The 27,270-nt window shown below is 39.3% G+C and overlaps 2 protein-coding genes across 5 annotated transcripts in view; both read left to right on the plus strand.

Annotated features, from left to right (window-relative positions):
• Positions 1-27,270, plus strand: part of SEMA5A (semaphorin 5A) — a 492,799-nt gene that overhangs the window by 436,143 nt on the left and 29,386 nt on the right. The window lies entirely within an intron of this gene.
• Positions 9,013-10,364, plus strand: LOC309804928 (putative RNA-binding protein Luc7-like 2). The gene has a single exon (XM_082622628.1). The coding sequence runs from the start codon at positions 9,032-9,034 to the stop codon at positions 10,211-10,213; it is 1,182 nt and encodes a 393-aa protein (XP_082478754.1). The 5' UTR covers positions 9,013-9,031; the 3' UTR covers positions 10,214-10,364.

Here is a 27,270-nt window from a genome sequence, read left to right on the forward strand (position 1 = left end):
GAGCTGTCTGGAAGCTCTAGTTATTTTAATGAGTCAGTGGCCCTTCTGGGTTAGATACAGCTAGCTTTATCCATTGTTTATGAAAATACCATTTCATAATTCTAAAAAGGCTATTTTCTGAAGTACAATTTAATAAATAAAATTAAGTAAAAATCAAATAGTTGATTCTAAATCAGTGGAAACAATGAAAAGTTTTTATAGATAAACATAATATTTTTCATCACTATCACTCTTCCACTGCACTGTGCTTATAAAATGCATTCACGTGTATTTCTACATATTCTTCTGCAAGGGGAATTATCACTCTCCCTAGCTAAAACTGGCTGGATATTACACCTTCCGAAGCATGGGAATGCAAAATTGGCTTTCCTTTGTTATGTGAGATCTCAGTGAAGAGCTTGCAAAGATGAAAGATTCTCAGTGTAAAAATGTCACATTTTGTTAAAAGAGGCTTGAGTATTTTGAAAAAGTTAATATCAGTACACAAAATCAAGTAGTAGTACAGTGGAGAGCTGAAGAAGTGTAAGCATTCTGAAATTTAGAACTGGAAGTTTGGTCATCAAGTTTAAGAATGATGTATGATGCAGATGGAGAGAAGAGAAAATGATGGATTGTAGGAGTTAATCCCTCAAAAGTCTGCCTCTAGAACATAAAAATTATTCTACAATTTCTGGTAATTATAATTGGTGTGGAGATCTGGAGCATTTCACAAAAATGTTTTATTTATAGTGTTGGAAGTGTCTATTGCCCAGATTTCTTTGCAAAGAATCAGGTTTGTTTCTGCCTATAACAATTCAAATACAGTGATTGCAAAGTTAGTTGAAAAGAGAAGTTTTCACAAATAGAGGTTTTCTGTTGTAAGAGTGACTTAAGTGAGACAGACAGACACGCACACACACAAACACACACACAAATTCTTCCTTTACAGTTTACTAATAAATTCCATGATAAAGGTTTTCCAATACCTGATATTAAAATACCTAAAATTTACTTATGGAAACACAGTAACAGTATTCTCAGCCATAACAATTTCCACTAAATGGCCATAAGCTTAAAAATCTTTTGTAGGCCTACTCAAATACACAGTACACACAGAAGAAACTGATTTTCTAATGGCATAAATAAATACTCAGCTATAGGAAACCCAGGCCTCTTTTAAATGATGCCAGATTTTTACCTGCTACAAAATGAGTAATTAAATGTGGCTTTCTAAATTTAAAGCCTTAGTAGAAGTTCCTATAAAAACAATCAGGGAATAGTCTTTTCCAAATGCATCTTCAGTCTTTGTAGGCCTGTTGACACTCTGGGCTAATTGTGAATTATCCACAGAGAACATTCCTGGGGTACTTTAGTCGATTTGATGTCTGTCAATTTGGACACTTATTTTTGGTCAATTTCTGTAGCTCACCTTGTCTCCTTCTAGTTGCGACGGGCACTTGCCACTGCAATTAAAGAGAACGCTCTCTTGGAGTCTGAAAAGGCTTTGCTTGTTCATAGTTTTAAAAAGCAATTTAGTTATCCTGTCAAATTGGCCTTTATATGATGTGCTGTGTTGCCGTCCTTCTCATTTGGAGTTGAGGACTTCCTGTCCTCCATGTGCAGTTTGTAGCATCAAGGATGCACTACTGCATTTAGGTATTTCCCTCCCCCCCAATTTTAAAAAATCATATTTCAGTCCAGCACCTCACTGCACAGGCTGGGGCCATGTTTCCAAGAGATATTTTCATATCTTACAGTATCTTGAGCCATGGCTGCATGAGAACTTTCTGTCCATCCAGCCATCCCAATCTGAGACCCGTGATTCTATTTGAGACTAACTCTGCTCAACCAACTGATGGGAAAGATGGAGGGAAGCCGGGGTCTGATCTACTGTAGGTTCTATGTTATAGAAGCCAACATACTGCCTCAGCTGACTCATTTCTAAAATCCCCTCTAAAAGCAAGGAAATAAGCAAACAAAAGCCTGGGGAGACATCCCTCTGATCGGCAAAGCCTTTTGTCATTTACTTAATTGATTGTGCCTCTTGTGGTGCTGACTCAGGTTTGCAAGACCTGCATACATCACAGTCTTAATAGACGTTTGCATGCACTCATACTAATGTAGCTAGAATCTGAGCATCTTCGTTTTTTTACTCATTTTCATGCCCTTATTATTGAATAACTATTAAGCTTCTGCCCCATGACGGGCTCTGGGGATACCACAGTGAGTAAGGGACTCATGGTTCCTTCTTAGAACTTGGGAAGGATTCTTCATTTGTGAAGCTTAACCTGAACTGGTCCATGCACAAGTCTGTTCATTAGTTTGTTTTGGTTCGTGGGTGCTGTAGTTCAAAATATACTTTAGTACCAATTTTGATTTAGCAAGAGTGAGGTGTGTTGTAGAAAGAGTTCACATGTATGCTATTGCAGCCAGAGAGTTTTAAAATAAGTTTTGATCATTATACTTGTTATACTTGTCACTTGGTTTTATTCATGGCCTACAGTTGTTCCTTCTGGAGGAAGTAGCATAAGTGTTTAATTATATCAACAATATGTTTTAATTGGTGTTTTGCTTAAGATTTGCATTTCCTATTTTTTATTATTTCATCTGAGTGCCTGCAATGCAATTATTGAACACGTATAATTTCAGTTGTTAAAACAACGCACATACATAATAATTTTCAAAGCAACTTGTAATTAAGTAAGGAAGGAAGTAACAGATGTTGGAACATGAAAAAAAATATGGTTTAAAGCACTGAGTATTTTTCACAGATGCCATGGTTTCTTTCTTCCCAAGTGTTATCCCTTTATTAATCCTCAAATTTTCTAAGAATAAGAGCCTAGCTCAGAACTCTCCTATGTGAATACAAGAAAGAATAAAGAAGCTACTGCTCCATTTAGATTTTTTTGTTAATATTTCTAAGTAGAAATACAAGGTTCCGTTTAGAAGCCTTCAACATTTGTCAGAATAATTAAAAAGCTGAATTATTTTGCTCTGTGATCTAAGGATGTGCTATAATAACAGATATTCTTAGAACAGTTGTCTGTTCATTTCACTCCACGGCGTGTTTTTTTTCAAGATCTGTTTGACATGCAGAATCTCACGAGGTTCTGGTTTGAAAGAAATAGTTGCAATAAAGGCTCTTGAAGATGGAGTTGGCTCGTCCCATGTCACATTCTTGCATTATTATATAAGCCAAACTGCGTGAGAAAGTAACATCCTACACACCACTATTTGGGATCTTGCTTCTATAATGATGTGAAAGGTTTTCCACATCTGTTCCCGTCTATCCTAGTCCCATGAAATTTCCCAGTTTACAACTTTTGAAAAGCAGTCTTTCAAAGAACTCGAGTGTCATCATGTGGGAAAAAGAAATGTCAGTGGCTGTAAGAAATAAGCTGTGGAATCTACCTTATAAAATTATTCAGACTCCGCAGAAGCACATGAGCCATCGCCTCTCAAAAGAGAGAGAGACCAAAACAGCAGGGGCAAACAGATGGAATCCAGACGTCAGGAGGAGATCTCTGATGTTCGCCAAGCAGTTTTCCTTAGGAAGCTTATGTAATTGATTTCCTTCTCTTATCTTCTTGCCGCTGCTAATAGCTTTTAGGGATAAGACTTGACATCTGAAAGTGAAGGGTGGAAAGGAACTCTGCCTGTTACATGAGTCGTGTTTGATAATTGATTTCCCTAAAGCTTGGTGTGATCTCATATGTAATTGTTAATTTCTAGACAGTTTTACATATGGAAGAAAAGAACATTCTCAGTGACTTCAGTTACTGATTCATGTCTTCCATTCTACCCTCTGTAGAATTTTCAGATCTTTTCATCTATATAAGTAGTCAACCAAAAATGTTGACTATTTACTGTGTGTAAAGAACTGTACGAGGTCCTATGGAAGACGAAGGTATGCAGATGCATACAAGAAAACTCCGAGCCAAGGGAGAAAAATATAAATCTAACGGCCAGAATATAAGGAAGAAGTCAGGGATGCCAATGGAACCATTAAGAGAAAAGAATGAGTCCAGAGGAGGGAGAGGTTACCTCTGGCTGGCTGGGTCAAGGGTCCCAAAGGTGTGGCTAGGATTTGGCCAAGTTGAGATGGGAATGGGAGCTTCTCTGTGAAAGAAACATGAACGAAGGCTGTGAATCAAAGGGTGTGGGGAATACACTGCGAGCCGTAAGTAGTGTCATTGGCGTGGTTGAGGATGCATAAAGGAATATGGCAAGATGCAGACAGGGAAAGTAAGGTGTTTCATTCCTGAAAGGTCTTGGGTATCAGACTAAAGGGCATAGATAGCCATTTGACTCCTACTTACTTGCTACTGCAGTTATATAATTGGGGCTGGGATTACTTTCTTGTGTTAATATTTCCACAATATAAACCCATCAGTGATTTCAAGCAGGTAAGCCACATCATGTTTTCAATTATTTTTCCTTACAGCAAAAAAAAAAAAAAAAAAAAAAAATCATCTAGATTTTACTATCTAAAAGCAGCCATGTAATTGTAAATACATACCTGACGTTAGGCATGCAAATCTGTGTGGGTGTGTAGATGTATAGTCCTTATTCTGAAATTTGCTACTTTCCCACAATCGTTATTTCAACTTTTGTAGGTGCTTCTAAACCTAAAAAATCACAAATTAAGGTCAGTGTTGCCCCAAAATATGTCACAGAAACTTTGAGGTTAGTCCTATTTCAAAGGGGATAGTTCCATAACATCAATATGAGATAAATTAATTTGTTTTTAAACTTATTAATACCAAAAAAGAAGATATTTGAGATTTTTAAAGTCAAAGACAATATCTATTTTATTTGCGATTATATCCTCAATACCTAGCAGAGTGTAAGAAAATGAATAAATGAAACTAGTTATTAAATTTATGTGCTAATTTTTTTTAAAGATGATGGCAATTTGGCAAAATGTCAGCAACATCTTTTCAAATGAAGTGATCATTCCTGTGCATTATATTGTTTTTGTCTACTCTTTGGTTCTTTCTTACAGTTTCCTATAAAGGAACATATTTTGTGGTTATTCTTTCACAGAGACTCTTCATACCCCAGTGGAGCTGCCTTTTGTTCATATTTCATTTTTCTTTCCATGATATTAGCTTATGAACATTTCACTTCTTGTTCATATTCTTAAACTATTTCGAATCCTTCCTAATTAGTTTTACAAGGCTGCTCCAAACGAATCAAATTTAGCACTGAAAGCCAGTATGCCTTCAGTAATTGTGCAGGAAGTTCATTAAAATTGGTTTTGATATTAGATTATACTTGGCAGTGACCTTCCAAGACCTTATCAGACCCCCATAGGCAAGACTTGAGTACCCATAACTATTATAGAGCACCCAATTAGAAAAGAAAACCTGAATTTAATATTTTAAAGTTGCACGGATTCCAATATTTGAGCTCTCCTTTGTAAATAAGAAATTAAATGTAATGGCCCTGAGCCCTTTGCAGACCATCATCCTGCATGCTAGTCAAATGTTGTATGATTTCCCTTGGTGCACTTCATGTTCCCAGTCAATGTCGAGTCGAGCTCTATTCTCTCGACAAGTTAGTCTTGAATAACTATGAATATGAGCTACAGCCTGGGATGTAGGCTGGGTGGAATATGAATCTGGGTAAGCTGCTCTTGACCTCAAGGAGCTCTCAGCCTGGGACGAGAAATACTAACAACCCCATAACATCAACTCCTGGTAGACAGCGCCATATTGAAGATAAGCTACAGGTGTCCAGAGGATGCAAGGAGTCAAGTTTGCAATTTTAAGCCCCCTGTCCACAGGATGGGTTTCCCTGGACAAGCCCCACCTCACTAATTTAGGAGAAGTCAGTTGCGTGTTTTAGGAGTTAGTGAGAGTTAGGAAGGCGAGTGCTCAATGGGACTTCGAATACAAATGGTGTCCCCATTAGTTTGCTCCAACAGGAGGGGTTGGCACTAGAATTGGCTGAGGCCCTGGCATTTCCCCGAGGGTACAGGTTGGGGTGCCTTGCCTCTGGTACCCCCCATGTACCCACTGAGGAACTCCCACTGTCTACCCTGCAGAATAGAGATCTGCCTGAGCACCTCCAGTGCATTTGTTATGTTTTCCATGCACTGTGGATCTCATTGAAGCAAACGGGTCCTTTAGCCTGCACAGCCAGTAAACTGGAATTGTAAATACTTCTGGTCCATTGGAGTTGATTTTATGCTTTGTAAACCCCAATTCCTGGGGCTGTTAAGGAGGTATCATTCCACGTGTGTGCCTTCGTGAGGATTTGGCAGCCTGTTCCTTGGGTGCATATATCTTAAATGACCTTCTCAGGGCCTCTCCCACTCGCTCTTGTCTTGTTTGTCATCCTTGGTGCTCATAGATCATATTATTCTTAGATGTGACCCAGGAGCCACAGCATAATGAAAGGAATCTGGTCAAAGGAAATCCAATTCCATCCTGATACAAATTGTCAATTTTAAAAATTCTGATTCTTCATTTCTATCTTTTACTGGGATCTTGGCAAAATATATATATAATCAATAGAAATTGTAACTTTTCCCCCAGTACTCATTATTCCTTGTTCTTTAGCAGAACTTACAATTTCCCTTTTGTTGCTTTTAGACTAATATTTGTGTAGGGGAGGCCTCTGAGTAGGTGTGGCTATGAGTTTACTACACATTTATCGGGTTTTGCCTCATTTGTTTGAAAGGCATCTTAGTTAACTTTCAGCATATGTACTCAAGTTAAAAAAGATAAGGGTCTAGTGTTATAAAGACATGTCTGGGAATTCCGTGGCGGTCCAGTGGTTAAGACTCCGCACTTCCACTGCAGGCAGCACGGGTTCGATCCCTGGTCAAGGAACTAAGATTCTGCATGCTACGAGACGTGGCCAAAAAAAAAAAAAAAAAAAAACAAAGGTTTACGATCTGACACTTGGCAGACATTCTATTTATGTCTCAGTGGAAGACAGAACTTTGCTTGGCACAGTTTTAAGTTGTCAATCATGTCCTTGTAACTGGACCAGGGTGAAATCATTGGTGAGCCTGAATTTCGAGAAAGCTGGGTGATGCTTTTTCTGGGGTCCTCTCCAGTAGAGAGGGGAGATTCCCCAGGGGGTTGGGGATACTTTGCAGAGAACACTGTGAGATTCCAAGCCACCAGCTGCAGATGCTCTGTCTCTGTGGCTCAGCCCTGCATCCTCAGCACCTTCTCGATAGGTGGCAGGGATTCTGAGCAGTAGACAGAAAGGGACAATTTGTTTAAAAGTGAGAGAATCCTGTAGCAAGTTCTCCCAAGATAAGATATCCAGTGGTTGAGTTGCTTGGTAAATGACGTTGACCTCGAGGGCTAGAAATGGATAAGACCCAGAAGCACTGCTAACCTGTAAGGTGCCTTTGTGTGAAGTAGTACATATTTCCCCTTCTGAGGGTCACAGTGGCATAGGCTCAGGTCTTGGCAGGCAGCCAGCATGTTCTTATGCTCCTTCCTTTGAGGACAGACAGCCCTCTGCCAAAACTCATGGCTTAGGAAAAGATGCAGGCTGAATTTTAGCCCTCATATGCCCCTTTGCCAGGATCTTCTTTTGTGCAGTGTACATATTGTGCAAACTTGTACAACCTTAATTCATCAGACTTTATGTATAAATATAAATTTTACATATATAAATATTTACATTGCACTTGTATGTTCATATTCATAGTATGACATTTATAATGATCAAATGGAGAATTTATAAATAATATATTTTATATTAATAAGATTAAGAAGAAAGAATGTCAGAGTCATTCCAATAGATACAGAACAAATGTTTGATAAAATTCAACACTCATTCATAACAGTTTTTTTTAAAGTCAACAAACAAAGCATAGATGGGAGCTTTTTTTTTTTTTTGAGGTACGCGGGCCTCTCACTGTTGTGGCCTCTCCCGTTGCGGAGCATAGGCTCCAGACGTGCAGTCTCAGCAGCCATGGCTCACGGGCCCAGCCGCTCCGCGGCATGTGGGATCTTCCCGGACCGGGGCACGAACCCGTGTCCCCTGCATCGGCAGGCGGACTCTCAACCACTGCGCCACCAGGGAAGCCCAGATGGGAGCTTCTTTAACCTTACAAAGGATACCTATTAAAATGATACATCAAACACCATCACACATAATGGTGAAAGGTTAGAAGCTTTTCAATTAAAGTCAAAGAAAGGCCATGGATTCCTGCCAGCACTGCTAATGTTAATATTATTCTGGAGATCACGGCCAATTCAATACAACAAGGCAAAGAAATAAGCGTTGTCAGGTCAAGGATGGGAATGATTTATCCCAAGGATTCCTGCCAGCTCACTTACCTGTGTCTCAAAGATCAGGGGCTACTGGTTAATGGCCAGTCGTTAGCTGTAGGCCAGACGTTATTGTGTATTTGGCAAAAGGCACCATGTTGAGCCTCTGTAGGTGGCATTGGGGGCAGGGCTGGTGCTCAGCTTGGACGATCTCCTGGCCCCCCTACCCCACTTGAACCATGGCCGCTTGATCTTTGTCTGTTCGTGTACTGTTTATTGATTGAAAGATTATTCCCTGGAGGGCTGGGGCAGGAGAGGCCCGCGTGCACGCGCCCGAGAGCCGTTAGGGTGGAACCCCCCCCTCACGAGGCGGGCGGAGCAAATACAGTTGGACGCTAGTTGGTGGAGCCCCCGTGGGAAACGACTAAGCGCGAGGAGCGTGCGCGCTCACGTCGTGGCGACGGCGGCGGCGAGCGGCGTCAGAGCTTGAAGCGGGGGCCGATGTCTTCTGGCGGGCGGCAGTGTTGGAGACGAGAGCGTGGTTAGCCGGTATTGCTTCTGTCCCAGGAACCTGACGGAGACTGAGGGAGCGAGGGTCGCTTTCGGGGGCTGCTGCCTTCCACGTACGCGTCGTCGTGATCAGCCCGGACTCTCCTGCAACCCCTCCCGCTCCCTTTTCCGCACGCCTCGAGGCAGCGGTGGCAACCGACACAGCGTCTCACCTTTCCCCACCCCTTCCCCTTGTCCCCCGGCCAGAGAGGGCTCGCTCTTCACCCCACCCCCATCCGTCCGCCCACTACTCCGCCGCCATGTCGGCGCAGGCCCACATGCGCACGATGCTGGACCAGTTGATGGGCACCTCCCGGGACGGAGATACTACTCGTCAACGAATCAAATTCAGTGATGACAGAGTATGCAAAAGTCACCTTCTGAATTGTTGCCCCCATGATGTCCTGTCTAAAACTAGAAGGGATCTTGGAAAATGTCTGAAAGTCCATGACCTGGCTTTAAGAGCAGATTATGAAATTGCATCCAAAGAACAAGATTTTTTCTTTGAACTCGATGCTATGGATCATCTGCAGTCATTCATTGCAGATTGTGATCGAAGAACAGAAGTGTCTAAGAAAAGATTAGCAGAAACTCAGGAAGAGATCAGTGCTGAAGTTGCAGCAAAGGCAGAACATGTTCATGAGTTAAATGAAGAAATCGGTAAATTGTTGGCTAAAGTGGAACAGCTAGGAGCTGAAGGGAATGTGGAGGAATCCCAGAAAGTAATGGATGAAGTAGAGAAAGCACAGGCAAAGAAAAGAGAAGCAGAGGCAGTTTATTGGGAATCTATGCCAGCTTCCAGTTTCCAGCAGCAGAAACTTCGAGTCTGTGAAGTTTGCTCTGCCTACTTAGGTCTTCATGATAATGACAGACGACTGGCTGATCATTTTGGGGGTAAACTGCACATGAGATTTATTGAAATAAGAGAGAAGCTTGAAGAATTAAAGAGAGTTGTAGCTGAGAAGCAGGAGAAAAGAAACCAGGAATGCCTGAAAAGAGAAGAAAGGGAGAGAGAAGAAAGGGAGAAGCTGAGGAGGTCTCGATCACATAGCAAGAATCCTAAAAGATCCAGGTCCAGGGAGCATCGCAGACATAGGTCTTGCTCCATGTCACGGGAACGGAAAAGGAGAACTCTATCCAAATCCCAGGAGAAACGCCATCGCCACAGGTCCCGCTCCAGCAGCCGTGGTCGCAGCCACAGCCACCAGAGAAGTGGGCACAGTTCTAGAGACAGGAGCAGAGAGCGATCCAGGAGGAGATCCTCAAAAGAGAGATTCAGAGAACAAGACTTAGCATCACGTGACAGAGACAGGAATTCAAGAGACAGATCACCTCGTGACAGAGATCGAAAACATAAGAAGCTGTCCTATGAGAGCGCTAATGGCAGATCAGAAGACAGGGGGAGCTCTGAAGAGCGTGAAGCAGGGGAGAGATATAATTAGCTGTGTACATATCCTCAATCCTTAAGCTTCCTCTGGAGTTACATACTATTGTTTAGTTTACAGCTGTTCAGGGTGACACAGTGAGCAGTTCCAGACACTGATCCAGCTAGTCTAGGTGTATAGCATCTAACTTGATCTGAACTTGTTTTCTTTGATGAAGCCTAAAACTACACCCATAGTTTCTGGTGAACTTGTAATACACTTCTGAAAGTACAGTTTTATACAATAAGATGCTGATGTCTTTATTCTTTCTAGTAGGAGTGATAGTGAATGAATTGTGTTACTTGCCTTGGGATTTTTTGAACATTTGTAAAATGCTGTCTTCCTCTCTCGTCCAAAAAACAGCAACTTTGGGAATTTCTTTTTAATCCTTCTTCCTTTGACTCTGTATCCCCTGATACCTCTACCCTCTAATTGTAAGAGAAAGGGGTGCAGGGAAGCAATATCACTTCTGTTCTAAGGTTCTATTCCCATTATTAATTACTAGCTGATTACAGTTCAGAACATTTATACTGGAATGTGTGCTGGAGAAATTTAAAATACTGGGAGTTTTGTTTGTCTAATGGTGCCTATTTTAGAGTGGGAAGTTGAACAGCTGTTGCATTACATGCTTTGCTTTTTGATTGAAATTTTGAAATCAAACATGTCTTGATTTTTCTGTTCTATTGAATAGCTACGTTCAGGATGTTTTGCAATGGGGGTTGGGGCAGGGACTCTTTCATAAACACTTCTTGTTTTATTTTGTGTGTGTGGAGTATAAAGATTACACCCTTATTGTAAAAAATAATAAAATGAAAATCACCACCACCATCATTAAACTGTAACTTGTCTAGTTAAAAAAAAAAAAAGATTATTCCATGTTTTTAAGATTTTGCAGACAGTTGAGGAAAAGTTATCAAAAATACAGGAGCTAAGGCTGGTTTTCAGATGCATGGACCCCATTAGTGCCATATTTGATGGAGGAAGGGCCAGGAGGTCTTCTGCTGTGTGACAAGCAGCAAGTGTCCAGTGCTGAGCTAGAAGCAGAACACGAGAACTAGGTAGCATGTGTCTTCATAAACCACTGGACAGGTCCTTGTGGTGCTGCATCCTTCATCTGTTACTTTCCAGGGCACAATGTGACGTGAAGGAGGGAGTGGTATTTTCAGGTAAATACAGGAGAATCATATTTTACAGTAAAGGCAGCAGCAACAAAGGCAGAGAGGCCTGAAGCCACAGTGTGTATTTGTGGGTCTTTAAGACAGTGCCACATGGCTCAGATACAGGACACAGGATGGGAGGGGTTGAGCCAGTGCAGTGGATCTAATTTTTTGAGTCTGGAAAGCTGAGCACTTTGGGCTTTATCCTGCTGGTAACATGGAGTCACGGAAATGCAGTTAACACTAATTAGCCAGCGTTTGTCGAGGCTGCCACCTCCACCATTCAGACTGTCTTACGGTAGAGCCTCCTTGTATACGACCTTGACTATAATTTTGTGAAATTATATATATATATATTTCATATATAACTGCATATTCTATATATTAATACACATTTAGGCTTCTAGCTGCTGGTGTCATTCCTGCCTGCCCATATAAACTCTTGTTTGAAAAAACTGCACATCTCACTCCCCTGACTGTAATGCTCTGTCTGAATATGGGCAAGGACCTTTCATGGTATAATAAAGCCAAATAACCTCTAACACTGAGGAATGATCAAAAAGAAGAAAACAAAACTTTTTTCTGTCACAACATAAGAGACAACTTAGATGTCTATAGTCACCCTAACGTACCGGTTATTTTTCTTATTCAATATACTTATATTTGTAGGAAAATCAAGCAATTTAGAGATACTTCAGTCATATTTTGGAAGGATGGGAATTTTTATTCAGCCACCTTATGATTTTATTTTTTTGCCTAAATGAATATAAATTGAAGCAGAAAGCAGTCAGTAGTCTTGCTTAAATTTTACATTTCCTAGAAGAGAAAAAGTGAATTTTAAAGTCATTCACAGTACAGAATACTAAATATTTTAACTGGGACATTTTCTATAGTACTGAAAGATAACTTTAAACAAGAAACGTCCCTGCTTTATTAAAGAAGTAACATTCTAGAACAAGAGACTTGTAGCCACATTTATTGGTTTAGATAATCTTCATATAGGAACTTCCACATAAGTGACCTCCATTATAAGTTTTTCTGTTTTCATATATATATATACACACACACACACACACACATACAAGTGTGTTTATATAGTGACAATTGGGGGAAAGTTTTGTATGGCTAAAATCTAAGGAATGTACAACTTACGTCAGGATAAATCAATATCTTTGACAAATATATGGATTTGATGGAATTTTACCCACTTAATAATTTAATCACCATATTGTATATTAGGAATTTATAGATGTTCAAATTATATTTAAGTAGATGAAAATCCATAATGTAGATCAGTCATTAAAAGTTGATTTGGACAATTATTTTTTATAGCAAACTTCTAGGTCAACTGTTTTGCATCATAGCCACATGTTAAGTATATTAAAGGCCAGAATTGTTTAACTTATAAGTTTGAACTTAACATCTTCAGTATCCTAATTCTACCGCAGTCCTCATCGACGGGAAAGCAGCCACATCAATGCTGGCAGCCAGGGTCAGGCCAGGTTTAGGAAGCAGGTGTGTACAAAGGTCTTGCTGTCCAGCCTTGTGGCACAGACTCCAAGTCCTCACAAGTTCTTCCTGTTCTCTTTGCTGTGTGCTCCAATCAGCTTAATGGTCCATTGTCCAGAATATCACATAGATGGAGGGAGAAAGAGGGCCACGAGAAGCGGGGGCATAAGACAGCAGAGCTGTGGCTGAAAACTCAGGTTATGGAAAAAAAAATTCAAGCAAATGTGAGATATGTGTTTAGACTCTGGAAAACAGCAAGAGCAACAAACCAAATGCATTAATAGTATTGTCAGTAATAAATAAATTTAATTATAACCCCAAGACATCAATAAACTGTTAAGTTCTGGGAGAGAAGTTTATAAATCTTAGAAATAAATCCATCAAGAGCGGTCTTAGACAAATGATTGTGTTATGGTGTTGTTACTTCATTTAGACAGAATATTCATTCTTGTGATAGTTCATTTGAGGAACATCATTCACTTTTGTGATAGTCTATTTGAAAACGATATTAGGAAAATTGTTGTATATTTATATTACCGCCTTGAGATTGTGACTCTACCAAGAAAGAGCAACGCCTTTATCCTCAGGTTGAAACGAGTCTCCTTTGCTGAGAGATTGGTCGTCTCTTGTGAGTGTAGCTCCCAGCTTTGAGAGGAAAGCCAGTAGAGTAATGATGATCTGGAGACACCACCCAGGCCTTGGAATGACCTTGGCCATCAGTTGTGACCACAGTCCTGAGCAGGTTACTGTCACACTTTCCTCTTTTCATCAGGCCTGCTGCTGGGACCCTGTGCATACATTCTGAACATTTATAAATTTGGGGTATAACAAATTTTAACTTTATTAAGAAAAAATATGGACGCATACCCAACTCTTTTGACAACTTATATTTTAACCTGTTGGTTTTTTATTTTCTGCAGTCAAAACTTGAAACTTAAAGTGGATAAGATTGCACTGGGGTTTTCATTTGTTTTGTATTAGCAGTGACATTGTACTATGAAGGCATGGGTAATTTAGCCAGAATTGGTTGCTCAAGGCAACTAAGCTGTTGGGTGCGTCCAACCTCTGATGCTGTGGCTGGGGAGTAATACACCCCTTGGTATAAAACGGGTCAGTCTGTCAGACACAGAACCCCAGGCCGAGTGGCCCATGGCATTGGCCACAGTGTCAGTTACTATGTCCTCATGTGATTTAAGATCAAGTCCCCCCTGCATCTTAATTCCCATGACACATAGTTGGTGTGGGACTTAATGGCACTTTCACGTGTCCACCTTGAACTTCCCCTGTTCATTTTCACCACTAACATCTAAGATCCCCTGAGGATGTAGCTTAGCATCTTGCACGAGGTATAGATGCTCCAACAGTGATTACTGGAATAGGATTAATGGATGAGCAGATGGATAACATGATACTTCTATTTTCATGACTGTGTTGTTCATTGAAAACGTCATTTGTACAATATTACTTTGACTTTTAGTTTCAAAAATATAATTGTTTAAATTTAGATACTTAGGACATTACCCATAATTTCTGGCAGGAAAAATTCATGAGGTAATAGAAACCTAGTTAATCTGAATTATAAGAAGAAAGTCATTTACACAACTTTATTTGAGGACCATAATTTCTCAAGATAAATTGGCCAAAAGAAGAGCCATAAAAGGGTTCCTTGCACTTTAAATTCTAAGCAAAGATGTTGATAAAACATACGTGTTTTTCATTTCCCAGATCCATTAAATGATGGGATTCCAGCTTAGAGAGCCAAAAGAATACCCAAGAGTTCTGAACATTTCCATACTGGTGAAAGGAAATGACAGAAGAACTTTGACCTTAGCAGCGAATGTTCCAAATGCATCATTCATGGTGTAGGAATTTTAGATTAAATAAATCTTCCTACTACTATCTTTTAGGACATGAAATCTTAACTAATTATTTAAGGAATGTGAACTGATAAAATGTCAGCTTCATGTAAACTCAGTTAGGAACAAATTTCGAAGATAATTTTCTACTGGATGATCACATTACCACGAGAGTGAAATGATGTACATGGAAACTTGGATGCAAGTTAAGTTTAAACCTTTTTTTGCCAGTTAGGTAAATCCATTCCCTTGTGTGTAACCTTCCTGGGATCATTAGGGGTTTTTGTGATCATCCGCATTTTCTTGGACAGAGGATGATTTCTCAAGATTGCTAGTGACCAACTTTACAGAACCCCTAATATTTTCACATTCTGCATCCCATCTTCATTTCCAAGCTTCTGTGCAGACCAAAGATGCCCCATATGCCAGGATTCCTGCTAATCACTGTGAACACCTTATCTTGTTAACACTCCCCGGTAATTATGATGTGTTTCTTTTTATTTAATTTAATTAAATTAATTAATTAATTTTTATTTATTTTTGGCTGTGTTGGGTCTTTGTTGCTGCACGTGGGCTTTCTCTAGTTGCGGCGAGCAGGGGCTACTCTTTGTTGCGGTGCACGGGCTTCTCATTGCAGTGGCTTCTCTTGTTGCGGAGCACAGTCTCTAGGCGCGTGGGCTTCAGTAGTTGTGGTACGTGGGCTCAGTAGTTGTGGCTCGCGGGCTCTGTAGTTGTGCTCACGGGCTCTAGAGCACAGGCTCAGTAGTTGTGGTGCATGGGCTTAGTTGTCCCGCGGTATGTGGGATCTTCTCGGACCAGGGCTCCAGCCCATGTCCCCTGCATTGGCAGGCAGATTCCTAACCACTGAGCCACCAGGGAACTCCCAAAGATGTTTCTTTATGTGCCCATTTTTCAGATGAGAAAGCTGAGGCCCTAGGTTAAGGTTAAGACCTGGTGGCCTCCCCTGGTTATCACATAAGACAATGAACTTGGAAATGAGCAAAGGGTTTCACAATAAGAACTGATTACCCCACTTATAAATAAACTCAGACTGGAAGTCATTGGAGGAGCTAGACAAATGAAGTGCCACCTCCCTATACATCATACACTTTCTGGAAAGCCACCCACCAACAGACTTGAAGGAGAAGGATATTCTAGATGGCTTTCCTGATTAGAACATGGAGTCAAGTGGGCTAAGGATTTTATGAATGTAGGACTGCATCCTCAATCTTTTAAATCCTGGTTAGGTTGGCAGAAGAGGGAGGACTTCCATACAACTTCAAAACTCTGGGGATACATCCCTATTTTCAGTTTTGAATCAATGAAGTTGATTGTAGAATCAGTCCTCTGATGAGAAAACTACTCTCACCTTTTGAGAACTTGTTTGATTCCCGGTAGCATCCTCTCTGACAGCATTTGCTAAGGTGCCCTCTATTCCACTCTGGTTCCCTGAGAAGCTCTACAAAAAGGGCTGCAAGATCAGCTCTGAGCACTCCTGGTTTGATGAAACCCATTTAACTCTGTTGAACCCAGAGCTTCTCAGTCCCTCCTGACAACAGATGCTTTTGTCTCTGTAGTGCCATGAGCACCCCATGAAGATACACTTTAGGAAAAGCTCTTCCATGGAAGGAACAGAACACCATCTTAAATTCTGTTCATGCCCTTAAACAAAAGACATTTACCCAACATTATTTCACTCAAACACAGTGGCCTGAAGTTCGGGGACTGAGGTCCTCGTTTTCTTCTGGCTGTAGGTAGGAGGATGTCGTCAGTTCCTATTGGCTGCCCTCAGGTCCTAGCCATGTGGTCCCCTTACAATGTGGCAGCCAACATTTTCAAAGCCAGCAGGAGAATCTGTCTTTTGTCCACTACAAGGAGGTCTTAGATTAGGGGGAACCTCACTCTGCCGTCACTTTCACAGAACCCACCCACACTCACAGGAAAGGGATTACATAAGATGTGATACCCAGGTGGTGGGGCTCTTGGGGGCGTGTGAGAATTCTGCCTACCAGAGTCTGCGAGTGGGTGCTTACTGTCAGAGCACCCTTAAGATCATAGCTGTGCCATAATCAAGGAATCAGGATGGAGGTGACTAATGACAAATAGACCAGCTGCTCCCAAAGCTCCAAGTAGGACTACTCAACCCTCCATGCCTGATGAAAGGCAGAAGAAAACTGATGTCTTTAGGACTTTTGTCAGTTGAGTAAGCAAATAGAAAAAGACATTACAATTCTGTTTTGGCCTACGTTCCTTTAGCTACACATGCAGAATAAAGAAAAAATAAAAGCGTTCAAATTATCTAAAACAGGAAAATGGTATTTAATTATTTTGCAGTCAATGGTCAGGTAAAAACAAGTTGTATATATTTATTAACACCATCTGACTCACATTTATTTATTTATTTATTTATTTATTTATTTATTTTTTGCGGTACACAGTCCTCTCATTGTTGTGACGTCTCCCGTTGTGGAGCACAGGTTCTGGACACGCAGGCTCAGCGGCCATGGCTCACGGGCCTAGCTGCTCCGTGGCATGTGGGATCTTTTCAGACCAGGGCACAAACCCGTGTCCCCTGCATCGGCAGGCGGACTCTCAACCACTGTGCCACCAGGGAAGCCCTCACATTTATTTTTAATACATTTCTCAAAAGCTCAAAACAAATTATTTTAGAAATTAATTTATATATGAAATAAATGTTTACTTATCAAACCACAGACTAATAACCAGGTGTTAGTAAAATGTTAGTAAAGCAGCCAACTTAGGCTGCTAAGTAACAGTTTTTAATACATTTAATTTTTTTAATTAGGGTTTGCCCAAACCATGAGTATGGTGTTAGCCTGTGTTTTCATGACTGAATTTTCCATAACCACTCCATTATTCTAATTTGATTTTGCATCTTCTTGCCAAGAAATTAATTCACTTTAGCCCACACAAATATGGCTATAACCATAACATCCAAATCCTATGATGATAGGGAGTATTTTTTCTTTCTTTTCTTAAGCCATGTTTTTCTACAGTTGTATATGTACAGTGAGGTGGTGAGACACACCCCCCCACACACACACAGACACACACACACACGATCATTTTCTAGTAAGAAAGCAAGTGATTATTGTTTTTTTTTTTTTGTACTTAAAAGAATCCAGGGCAACTGCCCCCATGTATTAGTGTAAAAGCAATGCCCCATGAGTTGTCCTTTCAAAGCCTCAATCTTAAATAACACAACGTCAGTTTGGTTTGTGTTATTTACTCTTGTTCTTCCGAAATTCCTCACAAGAACTCTTAAAATAGGTCCAAATATTCTGAAGCAAGTATATTACAGTTAAGCATTTTTTTTCTTTAAAAATGGAGGAATGGAAATAAAGCGTGGACTTTTTTGCTCAAGGTCACCCATTTCAATGGTCAGTTTGGGAAGGAAACATTTTTCCCAATGGTAGGCTTTCACTCCTAACTAAAAGTAGTTTCTCCTCTTGTTGCAAGGTATTTGCCAGAAAAAAAAAAAAAAAAAGATATCTGAATTCTTGATGTTCGCTCTCAGGGACTAAGAATTTAAGGGCATGATAGTGAGAGAATAAACCAAATAAATGGATCTTCTCATTTGAGATGTAAGTTTATAGAGTGCCCACAAATCACAGCCTCTATAATAAAAAAGATTACCAGCGACAGCACTGATTTTCTTATTCTCTTGGGATTTCTACAGTGTTATAAAAAGGAATGCCTAAAAGTATGTGTAAGGAGGAAAGCCAGCTCCATTTTTATAGATATGCACACGCATATAATCTAACACACACAGGCACACACATCTTTTTTTAATATGAAAGCAGAGGAATATTTTGCTGCTTTTTCTGCACTTAGAAGAATGCAGGTTGATGGGTTGTTGAAAATATTGGTAAATGCACCCATTTGAAAGCCCTTGAGATGTTCATCTCAATTCTCTCCCCCTTTGGAGCCAGAAGTGCTGCAAGTCACCCAAATGAGGAAGGAAGTTGCATCAGCCCCAGGCTTAACCTCAAAAAGCTTGCAGGATTGGGAGACCCTTAGGCAAACAAGTGACACAGTAAAGATTTATGAACGTGGCCAAGGAGAGGACTGTGGCCACCCAGAGGAGGTCGGCTGAAATGCAAGCAGTTACTGCAATAGAACAGTGGGATTTTCTACTTAAAAATATTCACTCTTTTTGTTCCAATATTGCTTTCACATTTTAAAGAGTATTTCTATTTATTTCATTGGGCCTTTAATGACTAATAATAGTAATGGAAATAAAACAAGAACATTCTTTAAAATCTCTAAATCAGCATCCCCTCTTCAAAGTAGCTAGCATAGACTGTCATGTAGCCTTTAGATATCAAATCGTTTTACCTTTTATGAACCAGATTCAAGTGCGTGCACTGAATATTTATTTTGGGTTGGCCGACTAAATTAAAAGTAAGATAGTGGATTCCAAAATGTGTTTGTTAAGTACTTTGAGATCATCTTGGGTAACGCTTCATTTGGCATTTGTTGCAGTGTGTTCTGCTATAGGCTGAATGCTTGTGTCCCCCCAAAATCCATGTGTTGAAAACCTAATGCCTAAGGTGATGGTAGTAGGAGGTGGAGCCTTTGGGAGGTGATTAGATCATGAGAATGGAGCCCCCATGAGTGGGATTGGTGTCCTTATAAAAGAGGCCCCAGAGAGCCAGCTAGCCCCTTTCATCATGTGAGGATAAAAAGAGACATCCGTGACCCAGAAGAGGACCCTCACCCAACCATGCTGACACCCTGATCTTGGACTTCTAGCCTCCAGAATGGTGGGAAATAAATTCCTGTTGTTTATAAACCACTCAGTCTGTGCTATTTTGTTATAGCAGCCTGAACGGATTAAGATATGTTCAAAAGATTTGCCAAGGATTATACAGTAAGTTAGAAGGTGGCCTTGGGGCTGAGTGCTCCTTCTCCAAGCCATCCTGTGACTCACAAACATCTCCAAACCCCATGGAAGATAATTTTAACTCTTTCATGTTCAAAGACCTGTATCAGCATGAAAATGCACTGAAGCTAAAGAAACTGATTGTAAGAGGAATAAGATAAAGAATGCAGTTGATGCACATGCATATGTAGGCTAAACAGGCAGTTGCTACACTGGCTGATTGTATGATAGAAAATAACATTTTCTATCATACAATGTGGGATGTGGGATGACAGGTAAAATTGGCTTGATCATGCACATTTTATATTTATGAAACATTTATCTACAAATACTTAGTAGTTACATTAGGTCTCAAATATTCCAGCATGGACGCCATAAAATAACTGTAATCTTAGTTTGTGTGCAGGTGCATGCAAAGACAACTGTTTTGAGTGTCACTTCTAAATTAGCAAAATAACCACAATTTTTTAGAAAGAGAATTGTCTTTCAGTTACCACATAGTTTTTAATATTTTATTGAGTATGATTGGTATACCATATACTGCACATGTTTAACATTTGATAAGTTTTAACAAAAATGTACATCCATGCAATCATCAACACAAGATAATGAATGTGCCCATCAACTCAAAAGTTTCCTGTTTCCTTTTGTAACCCCTCCCTCATATACTTCCCTGCCCTCCCTAGTCTCAGGTAACCACTCATCATTTTGATTCTACATAGTTTTCACTTCTCATGATTTTATGTGAATGGAATTATACATTGTCATTCCTTTTTTGGGAGCTACTTTCATGCAGCACAATTCTTTACAGATTCTTCTATGTTGAATATAACAACAGTTCAGTTCTTTTTATTATTGAGTAGTCTCTTATTTAGATATGATTTGCTTAGATATTTACCTGCTGATGGGTATATGCATTGTTTCCAGTTTTTGGCTATTGCAAATAAAGCTGTTGTGAACATTCATGTACAAGTATTTGTATGGACATATCCTTTCTTTGCTCTTGGGTAAATATCTAGCAGGGAAATGTCTAGGTCATATGGTAAGTGTATGTTTAAGCTTTTAGCAAAGTGTCAAATAGTTCTCAAAGCAATTGTGTCATTTTACATTCCTACTAGCAGGATATGAGAGTTCCTGTTGCTCTGCAAGCTCACCAGCATTTGATATTGTCAGGTTCAAGGTTTCTTTTGTTCTGTTTCATGTTAGCCATTCTAATAAGTGTGTGGTGGTTTCTTGTGGTTTTAATTTACTTTTATTCTTTTTTTAAATTTAATTTTATTTTTTATACAGCATGTTCTTATTAATTATCCATTTAATACATATTACTGTATATATGTCAATCCCAATCTCCCAATTCATCACACCACCACCACCCCACCCCACTTTCCCCCGTTGGTGTCCATACATTTGTTCCCTATATCTGTGTTAATTTACTTTTATTCTTAAAAAAATAATGTTAAGTATCTTTACATATGCTTTTTTGCCATCTGTATATCTTCTTTGGTGAAATGTCTCTCCATAACACTTGACAATGCTTATACTGTTTTTTTTTTCTTTTATTGTTGAGTTTTAAGTTTTTAAATGTATAATGGATATGAGCCTTTTATCAGATAACTGGTTTGCAAATATTCTCTCCCATGTGTGACTAGTCTTTCATTCTCTTAACAGTCAGTGTCTCTCAAAAGTAGAGGTTTTTGATTTTGATTAACACAACTTATTTTTACCTCTTATGACTGATGCTTTTGGCACTGTATCTAGGAAATCTTTGCTTAACCTAAGGTCACAGAAATATTCTCCTAGGTTTTATTCTATATGTTTTATGCTTTTAGATATTGTTCTATGATCTATTTAAGTTTATTATCATGGGTAGAGCAAGTTATTGATCAAAGTTCAGGTTTTCACATATGGATATCAAATTGTTCCAGCACCATTTGATGAAACGACTGCTTTTACCACTAAATTGCCTTTGTACCTTTTTTGAAAAATCAATAAGCCATATGCATGTGGGTCTATTTCTGGGCTTTTCATTCCACTCCTTTGCTCAATCTTTCAATCTTAATGCCACAGCATTTTGATTATTTTACCTTTATAATGAATCTTGAAGTCAGGTTGTGTAAGTTCTCCAACAATGTCCTTTCTTTGCAAAATGCTTTTGCTATTCTATTGATAGATACTTTGTATTTCTATGTGAATTTTAGAATTAGCTTGTCAAATTTTATTTTTTTAAGAGGCCTTCTGGAATTGTGACTAAGACTGCATTGATTCTATAGATCATTTAGAAGATTAAGTTTCCTTTAAGTGTACAAGTCATGCACATATTTTATGAGACTTACTCCTAAGTATTTCATATTTTTGATAGCATTGTAAATGGTATTCTTTTAATTTATGATTCCTCATTGCTAGTACATAGAAACAGACTTAATATTTTATATTGATCTTATATTCTTCAACTTTAAAAAAAAGTATGCAGGCTTTAACCTTTAAGATGTTGCTTGCATGTTTTTAATAAATGTCCTTTGTCAGATTTAGGAAATTTATTTCTATCCTAGTTGATTGAGAGTTTCTATAAGAAGTGGGTTTGGGCATCTTATCAAATGACGTTTCTGTATCTATTGAGACGTCCATATGGGTTTACTTTTTAGACTGTTAATAAGAATTACCTTGATCCAATTTTAAATGTTAATGAACCCTGAACACTTGACATACTCCCTACATAATTATGAGCTATTAACCTTTTTAAATAGTTTGGAGTTTTGCTTATTAAAATCCTGTTAAGCACTTTTGTGTCTAAGTTAATGGGGAATATTCACATGTAGTTTTCTTTCCTTCTTATGTCTGTGTCTGGTTTTTTATATCAGATTAGAGTCGACCTCATAGAATGTTGTGTATAGTTGATTTTATTTCTTCCTTATATCTTCCATGTTTCTACTTAACAGGCTGTCTTTCTTCTAGCTCCTTGAACATATGCAATACAGTTATAATAACAGTTTTGCATATTCTTAACTACAAATTCTGGCATCTGTGGCTTTCCTGTGCCAATTTCAATTGACTGATTTTTCTCCTCATTGTAAGTTGTGTTTTTTTAGAAGCTTCTTTGCATACCTGGTAATTTTAGATTAGATGTAAGACACTGTGACCTTTTCCTTGTTGTACGTTGGACACTTTTGTATTCCCCCAAATTATGCAAGAACTCTCCTTTGGAACAAGATCAGGTTATGTGAAACTAGTTTGATCTTTTTGGTTTTTGCTTGTAAGCTTTGTTAGTTGAGATCAGAGCAGAGGGGGTGATTTTTCCCCACGGTGGAGACAAGACACTTCCTGGTACCCTAACTGATGTGAGGAGAATTATGAAGCTTTTCAGTCTGACTCTTAGGAACAAGCAGTATCCTCAGCCCTATATGAGTGGTGTGCACTGTTCCCTCTGATCTTTTCAGGTGGGTCTTTCCCCACCCATGTGTAGTTTCTTCATACACTTACATTCACAGGTTTTTACTCAACTGAATACCTAATGGGGGAGCTGTGCATAACTGGAGTTTCTTCTTTGTGCAGCCCTCTCCTGCTGAGAACCCAGGCTCCTTTGGCTTCCTTTACCTCCCAGTTCTGTCTCCCCAGTCACTAGTCTGGGCCTGAGTCTCTTCTTCCTCCACCATCACCTGGAAACTTTCTCAAGGTTGTAGGCTGGGTCAGTTGTGGAGCTCATCTCATGGCTCTGAATCTTGGTGATCACTGTCCCTCGTTGCCTGACATCCGATGTCTTATGAACTGCTGTTTCATGTATTTTAAAGTTATTCTTGGTGAAAGAGTTCATCCCATTTCTGTTACCCCATCTTGGTTGGAAACAGAAGTCATTCCATGGCATTATAACTTTGAATGCACTGTCTCCCTTTTCTTTCTCTTCCTTGCTGGGACCACTAAACTAATTTCCAGGATTTCCTGTCAATCTGTGCTCTGCTTCCACAAGATCCTGGGGTCACAGATCTACCTCTGTACATATGCTTCAGTACCTTGGACCTTCGCAAGCACAGCTGCATTACTCTCTCGTTCCTCTGGTGCAGAATGGCTTTCTGTTTCAGAGTGTAACAACTTAGTTACTGAAAGAGAATTTGATAACTACATATGGAAACCATACATATTCCATACAAGAATATATTTAGTTCACATATTCAGCTATTGATGCAAACACTTTAAGGGTAATTTTCTTATTTTGTGCTAAACACATGGTATCAAAGTTTTTCTTGGATTGTTACCATCTATTTTACTTTCAACCTATGGAATGTAAGATATTTTAGTTTTCTCAAAGGAAAAATAAAGAGCAAAACGGGGCCCTGCTTAACCATCTAATTTTTCCCCAGATTTATGCAGATTCCACCAGAATGGGCTTATTTGTGAATTGATTTATCCATTCACAAAAAATTATAGTATTATACTTAGGACTGGTAATATAAAATAAATATGGCAAAGTTCTTGCTCTTGACAAATTTACAATCTATTTGTGGAGGCAGACTTATAAATACACAATTAAATGTCAGTGAAATACACGCTTTGATTCTGTGAAACAGGACTGAGATGACGGTGGCCTGAATTAGAAAAGAGACAGTTGAGATGAGGAAGAGAGAAGGAGCCTAAGAGGCCATATCTATAGGACTTGGCCTAGAGGTGAGGGAGAACAGCCAGGTGCCTCCCAGGTCTCCAGATTAAACTTTTAAATGGATGGTTGTATCACTGTTGAATGGGACATATAAAACATAGGCAACATGTTAGGAGAACTGTTTAAAATTGATGTAGTAACCATGTTTATTTGTTCCTTTGTTGTTCTTGACCTTTTTTTTTTCTTTTTTGTCCTTGCATCAGCTCCTGTCTTTATTTTTTTCCAGCTTTATTGAGATATAATTGACACATAACATTGTGTAAGTTTAAGGTGCACAATGTGTTGATTCAATACATTTATAAATTACAAAATGATTATCACCATAGCATTAACTACCACCTCCATCCTGTCACAAAATTATCATTTCTTTACTGTGGTGAGAACATTTAAGATCTACTTTCTTAGAAATTTTCAAGTATATGATACAGTATTATTAGCTATAATCACCATGCTATAAATTAGATCCCCAAACTTGATAATCTTATAACTGGAAGTTTGTACCCTTTGACTCACATTTCCCCATTTTCCCCAACCCCTGGTAACTTCCACTCTGCTCTGTGTTTCTCTGGGTTTGGCATTTTTAGATTCCATGTATAAGTGAGAGCATACAGAATTTGTCTTTCTCTGTCTGACTTATTTCACTTAGCATAATGCCCTCAAGATCCAACCAAGTTGTTGTAAATGGCAAGATTTCCTTCTTTCTCGTGACTGAATAATATTCCACTGTGTGTGTGTGTGTGTGTTTGTGTGTCTGTCTGTCTCACATCTTCTTTATCCATTAATTCGTCACTAGACACTTATGTTGTTTCCGTATCTTGGTTATTGTGAGTAATGCTGTAATGAACATGGAAGTGTAGATATCTCTTTGAGATCCTGATTTTAATTCCTTTGGATATATAGCAGCAGTGAGATTGATTTATTAACCATTCTTATCTAATATTTTCCACCAGAATATTAAGAATCCTATGTGACAGGTATAATAATATACCTGAAATCCCTTTTAAAATAATTTCTCTTTTTAGCATCAAATATAATGCTGTTCAAGTTCCATTCAAATTTGGGTTTGCTTGGATTGTCACCATCTCTCTATTTTACTTATAGCAGCAGTTCCTCAGTAAATCGGAGCACACAGGTTCAGTTAAGCCATTCAACTACTCACCACTGAATTGCACCACTTTATAATTTTGGTCATTAATATAAAACAGATCAGTCATACCATTTCTCAGTATTTCATAATTTGATATTTTAAATGAATGCATCATAATCAAGTCTTAAAAGGCAGTTGAAAGGAGAGGTCCTGAGACTCCTGTTGGATTTTGTACAGTGAGGAGCTAATGGAACATAAGAACAGACTTTGTTATCAGAGGTTCAGGTCTAACGGGCCTGAATTGATCTTCTTCACCCTTGAGGTGTACCCACCTCTGGGACATGTGACAGCTGCCACCATCCCCCCACCCTTCTGAGCATTTTACCAGTACACAGAGGCCAACCCAGGCTTTAAAATATATTTTCTATTCATCTGTTTCAAAAAAACACTTCATCTCCGTAGAACAGGTGAAATTTCTAGTGCAAGGAAGCTCAGAATTACTGGGAGGACCCTCTGTGTTTGTTTTTTGAGACATGGGATCTTACTATTTTGTAGGTGATGTCAAACTTGTTAATGCTAAAAGCAGGGGTCCATAAACAGCATATGTTTTAAGTCCATTTAGGCAAGGAGCCAGCCGCCCCTGGACACTTGCCCAGCCAGGCTGACGCAGAGTGATGAAGGGAATGCATATGGCATTTTCAATCTGGGGCTGGCAGTGTTGCCATACACTGGGCCTGCATTCCTATTATGTGGTCTCCATTCCAGTGAAAAAGAACACACACGTGTTCTGTCTAGTATTTCACATGATTGAGTTTATGGCATCCATTGGGGTTATTTTTTCACTTAAAAGGCAGCATCCAAAAGATGCCATAATAAAACATGCTGTAAACAAAGGAAAATGAAATCATCTGTCTTCCAGTGTGTGTTGGTGTGGGGATGGGGAGCATCATTGTGGGCCAGAGAATGGAAGCAAGAGGTGTTAAATCAGGAAAGTGGTGATGATTACTTTACATGTTTTCTGTTAGAAGTGTATGAAGTCACAAACATGAAGAACCCTCGAGTATTGTCCCTTGTAAAAAAAATTTTAAAAGATAGGCCCTGTGTAAAGAAAACTAGTTAGACTAATTAGAATCATGACAAAATAAATATTTTAACAGGCTTCCAGTTAAAGCTTCTGGTGTGGATGCACAGGGCTACTTTCTCTCCTACCAGAATTCATTTATACAATATTACTGAGACTTTTTTTATTTTCAAAGCATAAACCAGCCATCACAGTTCCTACTGTGTCCAAATACCTGATGGGGAGTGAATTCATGACAAGTTCATAGAAAGTAGACAATGACCCCGACAAACCAGGCGAGTCCTTGAGTCGGACTGTGAGGGAACTGGACACGAAACAGAAACCAATCAGCTCTCTGCACCAGTCACCTGTAGATAGTGTTCATCTAGTGATAAGTGCAAATACTGGATATGGATCTAACCAAAAGTGCAGCATAACTACATTAAGATGATGGGAGATGGGAAGGCTGCATCTGTGTTGGAGACACAGGGAGAGGGGTAAAGGGGTAAAGAATAAAGAGCTAAATCTTTTCCCATAGTGCACAGTTAATGGATAATGCCTGATACTGGAAAATTCTTGTTGTTAGCTCTAAGGGATAAGTATCTAGATATTAAACTGAAAGAGATGGGGGAAGGAAAAAACAATTCTCTTTTTCATAATAAATCTTAGGAAACTATTTAACTCTTCCTTTCTATGTATGTTTAACATTAATAAAATTATTTTAAAAGTATAGCCATAGAGCTTCCCTGGTGGCCCAGTGGTTGACAGTCTGCCTGCCGATGCAGGGGGCGCAGGTTCATACCCTGGTCCGGGAAGATCCCACATGCCATGGAGCAGCTGGGCCCGTGAGCC

This window comes from Mesoplodon mirus (genome assembly GCF_964341445.2).
Source record: "Mesoplodon mirus genome assembly, chromosome: 5".
NCBI classification, from domain to species: domain Eukaryota; kingdom Metazoa; phylum Chordata; class Mammalia; order Artiodactyla; family Ziphiidae; genus Mesoplodon; species Mesoplodon mirus.